The 13,338-nt window shown below is 44.6% G+C and overlaps 1 protein-coding gene across 3 annotated transcripts in view; it reads right to left on the bottom strand.

Moving 5' to 3' along the window:
• The window catches only part of UBOX5 (U-box domain containing 5), a 40,737-nt gene that overhangs the window by 3,993 nt on the left and 23,406 nt on the right, over positions 1 to 13,338 (bottom strand). For 2 of the 3 annotated variants that reach the window (XM_047771479.1, XM_047771480.1), the window contains exons 2-4: positions 10,892 to 11,059; positions 4,198 to 4,292; positions 1,004 to 2,204 (exon numbers count right to left, since the gene is read on the bottom strand). In XM_047771479.1, coding sequence (XP_047627435.1) covers positions 1,004 to 2,204; positions 4,198 to 4,251 — 1,255 coding nt within the window. In that variant the 5' untranslated portion in view covers positions 4,252 to 4,292; positions 10,892 to 11,059. The remainder of the gene's footprint in view (positions 1 to 1,003; positions 2,205 to 4,197; positions 4,293 to 10,891; positions 11,060 to 13,338) is intronic. The other variant, XM_047771481.1, reaches the window with a different exon arrangement.

Here is a 13,338-nt window from a genome sequence, read left to right on the forward strand (position 1 = left end):
AAATGGTACAACTGCAAACAGACACAAAGGTAAAGCAGGTCCTCCCTAATGTCAACGAACAGGCCATGATGACAGGAGACCAGGAGTCAAAGCTCTGGGGCCCCTGGCCACTCTTACCCATCTCACACTGCTTTCAGGGTCCTGGGCTCTGTGCCAGCTCTCCTCTTCCTGGACAAACTGCCGGGAAGGCCTGGGCCACCTAGTGGCTCACCTGCAGAACTGCACCCTACTTTCTGAAGGCCTCCCTTGTCTGCCAAGGGGGCGAGCAAACATCCAGCCTTGAACTCCTGCTCCCTGCCCCCATTCCCTCCCCAAGAGCTTTAATCTGCTTTGTCCCCATCTCCCCCCTTCTGGGGCCCCCACTGCTCTGCAGGGCCCCTGGCCTGCACTCTCCTGGTGCTCGTGTCCTCTCTCCTTGGGGGAAAGGAAAGCAGTAGGGAGTGGAATGAGGCCCACCTCCCCAGCCCCACTCCACCATCTAGATGGGCTCCTCTGGATATGGGCTGAGGGTGAAAGCAGCAGGGGGAGGACAGGTGCCCAAGGAAGGACACAGCGATCTGCTTCGAGGCAGGGCTCCCCAAAGTGGAACCCCAAAAGTACACCAAAGTGGGGAGAGAATGTTTGGTAAGACATAGGATATTAGCTTAAGGCCTTGAAGGAGCACTAGTCAGACGGTCCTGTGTCACCAATAAATCTCTCAAGGCCAACGTCACTTGAGACCTCCACAGACATCTGAGGTTCAGTAACGCCCCATGAATTCTGCACCTACTACGTGAGTGACCATGGAAGTGAATCCTTTCCCAGTAAAGCCTTGAGATGGCTGCAGCTCTGCCAACACTGATAGAAGACAATCCCACCTGGATTCCTGACCAGAGAAGCTAAGAGATAATGAATGTGTGGCCTGGAGTTAATCTAAGCTGGCAAAGCATAAAACAAAGGCCAATGCCAAGTGTCATCCAGGAGTAGAGATGACAAAGGGCTTGGACACAGGATGGGGGGTTACCTGTTGAACAATCCATGTGTGTCATTCCGAGCTCACTGGCAGCTTTCATTTTCTTAGCAGTGTGCTCTGAGGTAGTGGGTGAGACCAGAAGGCTTGTGGTAGAGAAACAGGAAGCATTTGAACCAAGGCTACCGTGTGGAGCATGCTCAGCCTCCTCCATCTTCCTTTTCCGAGAGGGCAGAGCAATGGAAGAAGGGGTCACTGCCGATGCAGTCTGTGCTCTCCCAAGCAGGTTGCAGCCGGGGATGGAGTGCTGGAGCAGGAAATGGTCAATCCGGGCCTTCAGGGAGGGGTGAGGCAGGGGCTGGGAGTGTGGAGTAAAGGCTACTCCTGTGAAAGGGTCACTGGGCACTCGGCCCCACGCGGCTTCGCTGCGGTTACACTTCTCCAGCGTGCTCTGGTCAATGACCTTGCCCGAGGGCAGCAGCATGGGGTAAGGCATGATCTCCAGGGTGATGGGGTCCAGGAACTCTTCAGGTACATCTTGAAGTACCTCAGCCAGCTCCTGGAGGCTGGAGGGGGCCTGCTGGCCCTCAGACTGGCCTCCGGCATCACAGTCACTCTCCATGGGCAAGGCTGGGGCCTGCAGAGACAAGTCCTGAGGAAGGCTCTCCGAGGCAACCAGCAGGACACTGTCTATCACCTCCTGAGAGCAGGTTTTGGCAGGCTGACCCCACACTTCCAACCGCTTGATACAAGGGATGCCGCTGCCTGTCACATGGGTGATACAGATCTTGACATGGGCCACATGACTAAGAGAAAGAGCCCCTTTATTCCAGAGCTCCTGGGCCACGACAGCAGGGGACGGGAGTGTGGCTTCCATCGGGCTAAAAGGTGGCCTGGCCTTGAAGCCCCTGTGGCTAAATACCACTTGGCTCTGGTTTTTCAACAAGACTTTGCCCACCAAGGTGAACGCTTCCTTGCCCGGGATGGATGGCTCGGCTGGGCCTGGGGTCCGGCAGTCGGGGGTACTCCAAGACGCTCTGCTGGATAAGGCAGATGTGTACATTTCCAGGCCGGTGACATTCTGGCCTCCCCCAGCGGGGAGGTCTATGTTAATCCTACAGATTTCTACACTGAAGGGAAAGGAAACTGTCACATAGACTGGTGGCTTAATGAAATACTCTGTCCTGAAACCATGACTTCTCTTTATGAGGTCTTCAGAGATGAGATTTTCTACTTCATAACCATCGGCTGATATCTAGATTTAACGACAAAAATAGACACATTGATTGGATGAGATCCAAATGAAGACAGCTAGTTTTCAAGAACTTGTCACTTCCAAAAAAACTCGTTAAAGAAAGTCTAAAGTTCCTCATTTTAAATTTCCTCTATGTCATCGAATTTTCAAGATTTTTGTTTTTTTTTTTGCAGGCATCCAAAATCAGGTCAAAGGCTGAAGGCAACAGCATATCCGAATACTTTCCTTCCTCAAAAAAAACCTGAGCAACAAAAATCAGCCTAACCAACCAAAAATTCCTTCAAAATATTATCTCTCTGGAGTTCCCGTCGTGGTGCAGTGGTTAGCGAATCTGACTAGGAACCATGAGGTTGCGGGTTCGGTCCCTGCCCTTGCTCAGTGGGTTAACAATCCGGCGTTGCTGTGAGCTGTGGTGTAGGTCGCAGACGCGGCTTGGATCCCGAGTTGCTGTGGCTCTGGCGTAGGCCGGTGGCTATGGCTCCGATTCAACCCCTAGCCGGGGAACCTCCATAAGCCGTGGGAGCAGCCCAAAGAAATAGCAAAAAGACAAAAAAAAAAAAATTATCTCTGTGAAAAGGGGGAAGACATACAAACGGCTTTGTGTGCACACGTATGTGTGTGTGTGTATCCCCAGAGGATGAAAACACGCAGATTTAGGGAAAAACAAAGAATTTCACTAAGGTTCTCAATTTTGTAGTTGAACTCTACCAATTATAACAGTTTCCCTAGGAAAGAAAAACAAATGAGCTGCTTGGACATCTATGAATGTTGAAACTTGGAAAAAAAAAATGTGTGGACAGAAACAAGGACCACAGAAGACCATAGGAAATTTAAAACAGAAGGGAGTTTCCGCTGTGGCGTAGCAGGTTAAGGATCCAGTGTTGTCTCTGTGGCAGCACAGGTTCGACGTGCAGCCCAGCCCAGTGAGTTGAGTATCTGGCACAACTGTGGCTCAGTTTCAATCCCTGGCCCGGGAACTTCCATATGCCATGGGCACAACCAAAGAACAAAACAGTGAATGTGCTAAGGGGTGGGATTGTGAATAGCTTTTCCTTCTTTTACTATTTCCAATACTTGTTACAACCAATGTAAAAAAATATTTTGGCCGCACCCATTGGCATATGGAAGTTCTGTGGCCAGGGATCAAACCTGTGCCTCAGCAGTGACCCAAGACACAGCAGTGACAACAGTTGAATCCTTAACCTGCTAAGCCACCAGGAAATTCCTAACCAATGGCAACTTTAAGATACCGTTGTCTGAACAAGTTAGCTTAACAATCTGGGAACCTGAAATAGTGTGCTGTGTGCAGAAACTCCAAATTAGAGGAGTTCTCCACTTGGAGTTTCCTTACTCCCTACTCTGGACAGTGGAAAGACACCCTCCTTTGCACAAAAGGGGAGATAGTGTAACTCAAATAGTAAAGAACAAGGAATCCAAATAACAAAAATAAGCCATTATTTCTAGCATGAGAAGTTAGCAAGAACAACAGGGGAAAGAGAGTATTTCTACCTTCACTCTGACTTTGAGTGAAATTAAAATTTATCACCAGAGGGACGAGAACCCTCCACAAAATGAGTCATAGCTCAGCCCATAATGGCACTATCTGACTCTGGAGGTGAAGCCTGATTCATGCTTACCTAAACATTATCTGGTAGAATCTAAAATAAGGAGGTGATGGACTTTCCACTGCGGTGCACAGGGCTCGGCGGTGTCTTGGGAGCGCTGGGATGCAGGTTCGATCTCCAGCCCAGCACAGTGGGTTAAGGATCTAGCATTGCCACAGCTGTGGCTTAGGTTGCAACTGCGGCTGGGATCTGATCCCTGCCCGGGGAGTTCCATATGCCACAGGGCAGCCAAAAAAGGGGGGAAAAAAATGAGGGTGAAAGCACATTAAGCCTGAATTAAGTCTATATACACAAGGTAGGAAATGGAGAAAAACATGAAAAAACAAATGTCATATATTTATTTATGTGTATATACTTGTTTTGTTTACCTTGTTGCAGTAAATTCTTGGTTTGAACTGTGGGAGGCAAAGGTTTATTACCATCTTTATGGCTGAAAGGATAGCTTCCAAGCATCAGAAATAGCCTTGAAAAAATAAAACTTGGTATTAGACAAGTTAAAATTCAAATCTAAACTTTTAGGGGTTGACTCCTAAGAGATGAGAATCTAACAGGATAAAAAAAACTTTAACACAAACACACCCACACACTCTCATGGTCTATATTCATGCCTTTCGTAAACCATACGTGATGCTAGGAAATTAGTCACTGAAAAATTGCAGAGGAGATTTCTTTTGAAGACTGTATAGGTTGGTTCGCTGGCTGATAGCTGTTTTAAAGACGAAAGGAGGAGTTCCTGTTGTGGCTCAGCGGGTTAAGAACCCGACTGGTATCCATGAGGATGTCAGTTCGATTCCTGGCCTTGCTCAGTGGGTTAAAGGATCAGGTGCTACAGCGGAGGTCACAGATGCAGCTGAAAACTGGCATTGCTGTGGCTGTGGAATAGGCCAGTGGCTGTAGCTCCCATTGGACCCCTAGTCTGGGAACCTCCATATGCCAAGGGTGGGGCCCTAAAAAAACAAAGGAAAAAACAAACAAACAAAAAACCCAAGGAGGCAAGAGTCTATTAGCTCTGCAGGGGGCTCCCCACAGGAGAGGGTCAAAAGTAGCTGAGCTCAAAGAAAGATGACTACTTAGAAAGTTGAGAATGAAAAGGGTCACAGAAAATAATCTTAGTGGTGCTGTGTCTTAGTGTCTTTGTCGTTTAACACTTGTTAATGCAATCAGGCTTTCTTACTAAAGTGAAAAAAATTGGAAGAGTAGAAAAAAACATCACTATAGGAGTTCCTGTCATGGCTTAGCGATTAACAAATCTGACTAGTATTCATGAGGACACAGGTTCGATCCTTGGCCTTGCTCAGTGGGTTAAGGATCCAGCGTTGCTGTGAGCTGTGACGTAGGTTGCAGACGCGGCTCAGATCTGGTGTTGCTGTGGCTGTGGTGTAGGCCAGCAGCTACAGCTCTGATTAGACCCCTAGCCTAGGAACCTCCACATGCCACAGGTGCAGCCCTCAAAAAGACAAAAACAAAAACAAAAAGAAAATCTAACCCAAATACAGCTGATCCTTGACCAATATGGGGTTAGGGGCACCTTCCCTCCACACAGGTGAAAAGTCACCTCTAACTTTACAGTCTGCAGACCCTCTGTATTGATGGTTCCACATAAGCGAATTCAATCAACCTCAAATTGTGTGGTACTATAATATGTATTTAATGAAAAAAATCCACATATAAATGGACCTGCATAGTTCAAACCCCTGCTGTTCAAGGGTCAACCACAGTCATTTTGATGAGTAATAGCCAGAGTCAGGGAAATGGATAAAGGTGGTCAAAAGGTACACACTTCTGGCTATAAGATGTATAAGTCTGGGGGTGTAATTAATGTACAACGTGGTGACTACAGTTAACTATACTGTATTGCATATGTGAAAGCTCCTGAGAGTTGATCTTAAAAACTCTCATCACCAGAAAAAAAAAAAATGTAACTATGTGAGGTAAGAGAAGTTAACTAGTTAAACTTAGAAGTTAAACTAATCATTCAAAAATATATACATATATCAGACCATTATGTTGTACACCTTAAACTCATACAATGTTATATGTCGATTATAGCTCAATAAAACAGGGAGAAAAAATGACGAATGTCCAACAGCCTTTGTTACTCTCTAGAGTAACAAAGCCACTAGAAATATCCCTCCCTGTGGCACACCCCCCAACAGATCTGAGCTCCTTGGCTGAGGCCAGCCAGCCCTTCTATGCTTTTCCATCTGGTAGACAAGGCCATGAAGAACTCCCCCTAGGGACAGGGCCCTCTGGAGTCTTCGTGTCATCGTGCTCCACAGGTGCACTTGCAGAGGTCTTAGAGGGCAGTTGCTGCACAATGAAGATTTGCCATGAGACCTTTAAATGTTTATTATCTCAGCCTAGCCCCTGTGCCAGTTTTACATATAAACACAAAATAAGTTTTTTGGTTTTTGGTTTTTTTTGTCTTCACGCCTTTTCTAGGGCCGCTCCCGTGGCACATGGAGGTTCCCAGGCCAGGGGTCTAATCGGAGCTGTAGCCACTGGCCTATACCAGAGCCACAGCAATGCCAGATTCGAGCCACGTCTGCGACCTACACCACAGCTCACGGCAATGCCAGATCCTTATCCCACTGAGCAAGGCCAGGGACCAAACCTGCAACCTCATGGTTCCTAGTCAGATTCGTTAACCATTGCGCCGCGACGGAAACTCCAACACAAAGTTAAGTTTTAACATGGTTTTAATACATGCTGAACTTTCTAGGAAGGGAACGTCCATGTAAATTACACTTTGTTTACTTCAGATCTTTTCAGGTGTTCACCACTTCTGAAAACCATAACACTGAGAGAAATGTCAATATACCTGAGAGTCCACATTTGTAGCAGTCTGCATTCTAGGTGATTCCACTTGGTGGTAAAAGCTTTAGATTACTTTGCCAGGGGGGTGAGGTCGCTCCTGCAGCATGTGGAAGTTCCTGGCCAGGGACAGAACCCAAGCTGCAGTTGCAGCCGGTGCCAAAGCTATAGCAGCCTCGCATCCTCGTGCTGCACCACAAGAGAACTGGATTGCTTTTTTTATGCCTTCCAATATGGTCATACCCAAACATTCACACAAGAGAATAAATTTTATTATCACACTATAAAATTTCCCCTTTAAATTACTGTTAAGGCATTTATGTGCATACATATGTTTGTTTTAAACTAAATACAAAGGCTATATACTATCTTTGATTTTAAATTCAGGAGAGTAGAAGGGATATTGCAAAATATGTATTACTAAAAGAGGAAGATAAATCTGATGAGGTAGAAAAATCCTTGGCCTAAAGTCTTCTATTCTTTGTTCAGAACCTGTGCTGAAATTCCTTGTGCTTCTCACTGTTTGAGGTATACATGTCATCTCTTTGCCGGAACCTTCTAGAATCTGTCTTGGAATCAACACAGACTAGTTGATAGAATTCCTTTTTTTGAAGACTGTGTTAATATCTCTAGGCTTCTAATATCTTCTTCTTCTTCCTTTTTTTTTTTTTGGCCACCCCATGGCATATGAAGCTCCTAGGCCAGGGATCAGATCCAAGCCACAGCCAAGAACTAAACCACAGCTGCAACATCAGATCCTTAATCCACTGTGCCGGGCCGGAATCAAACCCACATCCCAGCACTCCCAAGACACTGCCGATACCTTTGCACCATAGCAGGAGCTCCTCTAATATCTTCTTATTTTCCACATTAACTCAAAAGTAAGTGTCTGAGGAATTAAATCTGCAAATATCCCCGGGGCCCTTGTATGTACCTCCTTTTGGTCAGGAAACCAGAACTCATTTAGAGCAGCACTTCCCTCAGTTCTCCTGCCCAACTAGGGAACAAGGGCTCCTTGCTAAGTTTTTGTGGTTGGGTTTTTTTTTGTCTGTCGCCAAAAAAAAGTTCTAGGGCCAGGGATCAAACCTGTGCCACAGCAGTGATAATGCCAGATCCTTAGCCCACCAGGGAATTCCTTGTTAAGTTTTTGTTTTGTTTTAAATGTAAAATTAAGCCATTGAGTTTATTTTTATATGGAAGTATTAAAATGAATATATGGTCCAGACCAAGGGAACAAAATATTTCTCTTGAAAAAGCAAACCAAAGATTTGCCAAAGAAAACAGACAATATGATATTGACATGGATGGAGACACAACAGATATGCTAGTGCAGAACTATGTAAACTTGAGTTAGCTGGCTCTGGGGTTTGCCAGGGTTTTCCTTTGGCGGCCACAGGCAGTTCTCTCCTTCCCTCTTTGCCCTGATGGGAGGGGGCTTTGGTAAGAAAAAACGAAGAGATAGAAATTATGTTATAATATCTAAATATTAAAGTTCCCACTGTGGTGCAGTGGGTCAAGAATCCTATTGCAGTGGCTCAAGCTGCTGAAGAGACACAGGTTCAATCCCTGGCCTGGTGCAAGGGGTTAAAGGATGCAGTGTGGCTGCAGCTTAGGTGTAGGTCACAGCTGCAGCTTGGATTCAATCCCTAGCCTGGGAACTTCCATATGCCAAGGGTGTGGCCATTAAAAAAAAATCAAAATATTAAGAGAGGTAGTTCATATTAGTAAGATAAAGGTACCTAGCCTGCAATCATCTCTATCCCCACAGTCCACATCCTAGGCCTTTTTTCTGACTTTCAGAGACAAAAACAAACTCTGGCAGAGGTAACCATGCCAACCCATTGGAGTGTAGATCTGATTCCCCAGTGGGAGGAACTGATTTCATTAATATTTACTTTCTTCCTATGTCCTGTTATCTTCTTGGACATTTCACACTGTGGTCTTTTAATTTTTTATTTATTCTACATATTGTGATATTCATTTATATGAGAATGTAAATGCCAGGACCAGAACAAGTTGGGCGGGAATCTTGGAATCATGAAGAGCCTTCCTGTATGAAGCCAAATGGAAAAGTCTTCAAAACGTATCTGAGTTCCCAACTCAAGAGTAAACGGCAGCATGAGACAGAGTTGCTCAGATGTGACCACTCTCAGGACAACTGCCCTTTGCCCTAACCCCTGGCTCAGCTGTCACCAGATATCTGCTCCTGTGGCTGGACTTGAGAGATGCCCAGGATGAAAAGGAAAAGATCGAACCGAGGGCTTTCAACCTTTTGCTACCTCATAATTGTAAAAAATTCCACCACAGATGGAGAGGGGAGAATCTGACTGCCTTTCCAGTCAACAGAGTAATTTAAAAGGTTTATCTGCGCTCTATCTCAGCATCTCAGGGCCCACACTTCTAGTGAGTCCTTAGACATCGACCCGCTAGTAGCGAAAACACAACTCTGGCCATTGAAGCACATACACAAAATGGCTTAGATGAGGCCCCAGGGATTTTATTTGATTTAAATCTTACCAACTGGTTAGCCCTAAAGTAGGTACTAATATCCTTATTCTGCAAATGAAGACACTGAGGCTCAAAGAAAGACTAAGCTGGGACTCAGATTGCAAACTTTCCTAAACCACTTAGTTACTGTCCACAATTTACCTTGAAAGATTTACCAGGAAGTTATACAGCTTCAAGTTAGATGTTCTACAGATGTCTTACAACCTCCTCCTGCAACCTCTCTGCCCCTGTTACTTAGGTCAAGGTTTGGTATCATTCATTTTTTAATTTTTAAAATTTTTATTTATTTATTTATTTTTGGCTTTTTGCCATTTCTTGGGCCGCTCCGCTCGTGAGGCCTATGGAGGTTCCCAGGCTAGGGGTTGAATCGGAGCTGTAGCTGCCAGCCTACACCACAGCCACAGCAATGCGGGATCCGAGCGGCGTCTGCAACCTACACCACAGCTCACGGCAACACCGGATCCTTAACTCACTGAGCAAGGCCAGAGATCGAACCTGCAACCTCATGGCTCCTAGTAGGATTCATTAATCACTGTGCCACAATGGGAACTCCCCATTCATTTTTTTTTTTAAAAAATCAATTCTTGTAATTTCTGTTGTGGCACAGTGGACACGAATCCAAATAGTATCCACGAGGATTCGTGTTCTATCCTTGGCCTTGCCCAGCAGATCAGGGATCTGGTGGCTTGGATCTTGCTCTGCAGTGGCATAGGCCAGCAGCTGTGGCACAGGTCAGCAGCTGCAGCTCCGATTCAACTCCTAGCCTGGGAACTTCTATGTGCCTTGGGTGCGGCCCTAAAAAGCACACACACAAATAAAATTCTTCCAAACTTACAATTAATGTGGCTATACTTTACAATGTAGAAATCTGGAAAACGTGACTGTCCATTGCAACATATGTTGGATCAAGCCTCAAACACTTTTTTAGAAATATTAATGTATAGCTGATTTACAATGTTGTGTTAATTTCTGCTGCACAGCAAAGTGATTCAATTATACACACAAGTACTTTTTTTTTTTTTTGGTCTTTTTGCCTTTTCTAGGGCCGCTTCCCAAGGCATATGGAGGTTCCCAGGCTAGGGGTCGAATCGGAGCTGTAGCCACCGGCCTATGCCAGAGCCACAGCAGCTCGGGATCCGAGCCGCATCTGCAACCTACACCACAGCTCACGGCAATGCGGCTCCTTAACGCACTGAGCAAGGCCAGGGATCGAACCTGCAACCTCATGGTTCCTAGTTGGATTCGTTAACCACTGCGCCACGACGGGAACTCCTACATTTTTTTTTTCCTCCTTTTTTTCTTTTTGGGGCCACATCTTCAACATATGCATGTTTCCGGCTAGGGGTCAAATAGGAGCTTCAGTTGCTGGCCTACACCACAGCTACAGCAACACCAGACCCAAGCCACATCTGTGACCTAGACCACAGCTCACAGCAATGCCGGATCCTTAACCTACTAAGTGAGGCGGGAGATGGAACCTGCATCCTCGTGGATACTAATCGGGTTTGATACTGCCGAGCCACAACAGGAACTCACATACATATTCTTTTCAAATATTCTTTTCCATTAAATTTTTTTTTTTGAGGAAAATCTAGGTAAGCTAGCCTTCTATTCAAGCACCTCACCTCATGAAGTTTCTCAACCTTCAGCAAAGGTTAACTCCATTAATCAACCACTAAAACTTATGGATTCTGTATCTGACCTGAGACAGACAGCCAACTTGTTCTCCACAGCACTTACCAAAATCCGAGAGGATATTTACAGAGACTGTTCAGTCCATCCACTATAAATGCCTTTTAGTGCCAGCCTAAGTGGCACCTCTTGCCTCCTGTCTGGCTCCACTGTTGGCTGCTGCATTCATACCCCACACCACCATCTGACAAGCTTCTTAGCAGCGTGGATCCTCATCTGTAGCAAAAATAAATGTAACACATGTATAAAAATTCAGTGGCCAATTCATGAAGAGTTGCAGGACATCTGGGTTGCACCACACATCAACTGAGAACCATACTTTTAGTCTCTAAAATGTATTACTCCTTTGAGTTGCCCTCAGGGCAGGGTACTGGACCATCCTCATGTTCATCCCAGCTATAAGCGCTACCACTTTTCTAGCCCCACTGCAAATACTCTTTACCAAACGGTTGGGAGCAAGGGATTTTATTTTTTGTTTTTGTTTTTGAATTTAATTTTTTATTTGTGTATTTTATTTGTTGTGCTGTGACAACAAAATGACTTCTGTGTACCAGAGCATACATAGTATTAATAGTAAGATGTAACTTTTCATTACACCACTGCCAGAATACTTAGCTTTTTGTAGGACGCATTAGCATGTAAGATGGCCACACCAAATAATTTTGTTTTTTGTTTTTTTTTTCAGATAATCTTAAATTTTATCAGTAATACTTTATCAACCTCACTGTTAATAGAACTGTAAATTAGCTGGGTGATAGGGTATGGGGGAAAGCAAGGGATTTTATATGAAACAGCTCTATAAAACTGGGTGCTGAAGCTTCCACTGAGGCATAGAGGAAACCAATCTGACTAGTATCCTCGAGGATGCAGGTTTGATCCCTGGCCTCACTCAGGGTTGGGGATCCAGAAGGGCCATAAGCTTCGGTGTAGGTCGCAGATGTGGCTCAGATCCCACACTGCTGTGGCTGTGGCTGGCAGCTGTAGCTCTGATTCGACCCCAGGCCTGGGAACCTCCAAATGCCGCAGGTGCGGCCCTAAAAAGAAAAAAACAAACAAACCGGGTGCGGTGTTATTAGGTTGTCGAAACAATCATTCTCTATTCTCCACGGTATCCTCTCTGAGACCCGTGAGAAAATTCTCTTTGGTCTCAGTACTAGGAACAGTTTCTTCTTCCAATCAACTCAAAGGTATGTCTATGAATCATATCACTGATCATGATCTTCTCTTTATTTTGGCTGCTAAAAGGCTCAGAATGAAATCTGTGGCCCATCCGTCAAATTTCTCTTTGCCTGAATTCTTCACTTATTTTATGTCATAATATATGTTGTGAAAGCTACCTTAAAAACATTTTGGAACAGGATAGAGCATAAATAAATTTTTTTAAAATCCTCTTTTTGTTGGAAATTTAGGTTGTTTGCAACTTTTCACTATTATAATACTAAGATAAAATTCTTGGAGTTCCCCAAAAAGATACATGTACTCCAATGTTCACTGCAGCACTATATACAATAGCCAAGACACGGAAACAACCTAAATGTCCATCGACAGAGGAGCAGATAAAGAAGATGTGGTACATATACACAATGGAATATTACTCAGCCATTAAAAGGAAAGAGATAATGGCATTTGCAGCAACATGGATGGACCTAGGAATGAATTATCATGCTAAGTGAAGTCAGTCAGACAGTGAGACACCAACATCAAATTGCTATCACTTAGATGAGGAATCTAAAAAAAAGAACACAACATGGAAACAATCCAAATGTCCATTGACAGACGATTGGATTAGGAAGATGTGGTCTATATACACGATGGAATACTACTCAGCCATCAAAAAGAACGAAATAATGCCATTTGCAGCAACATGGATGGAACTAGAGACTCATATTGAGTGAATTAAGTCAGAAAGAGAAAGACAAATACCATGTGATATCACATATCTGGAATCTAATATAAGGCACAAGTGAATCTTTCCACAGAAAAGAAATTCATGGACTTGGAGGACAGATTTGTGGTTGCCAAGGGGGAGGGGGACAGAGTGGGGTGGTTGGGGAGCTTGGGGTTAATAGATGCAAACTATTGACTTTGAGATGGATTAACAATGAGATCCTGCTGTGTAGCACTGGGAATTATGTCTAGTCACTTAGGATGGCGCATGATAATGTGCAAAAACAGAATGTGTACATGTATGTGCAACTGGGTCACCATGCTGTACAGTAGAAAAAAATTGTACTGGGGAAATAACTATTAAAAAAATAATAAAAATTTAAAAAAATTTAAAAAAGAACACAATGAACTTCTTTTCAGAACAGATACTGACTCACAGACTTTGAAAAACTTGTGGTTTCCATGGAGTTCCCGTGGCTCAGTGGTTAACGAATCTGACTAGAAACCATGAGGTTTTGGGTTTGATCCCTGGCCTCGCTCAGTGGGTTAAGGATACGGCAATGTCATGAGCTGTGGTGTAGGTTGAAGACATGGCTTGGACCATATGC

This window comes from Phacochoerus africanus, chromosome 3, assembly GCF_016906955.1.
Source record: "Phacochoerus africanus isolate WHEZ1 chromosome 3, ROS_Pafr_v1, whole genome shotgun sequence".
Classification (NCBI taxonomy): Eukaryota; Metazoa; Chordata; class Mammalia; order Artiodactyla; family Suidae; genus Phacochoerus; species Phacochoerus africanus.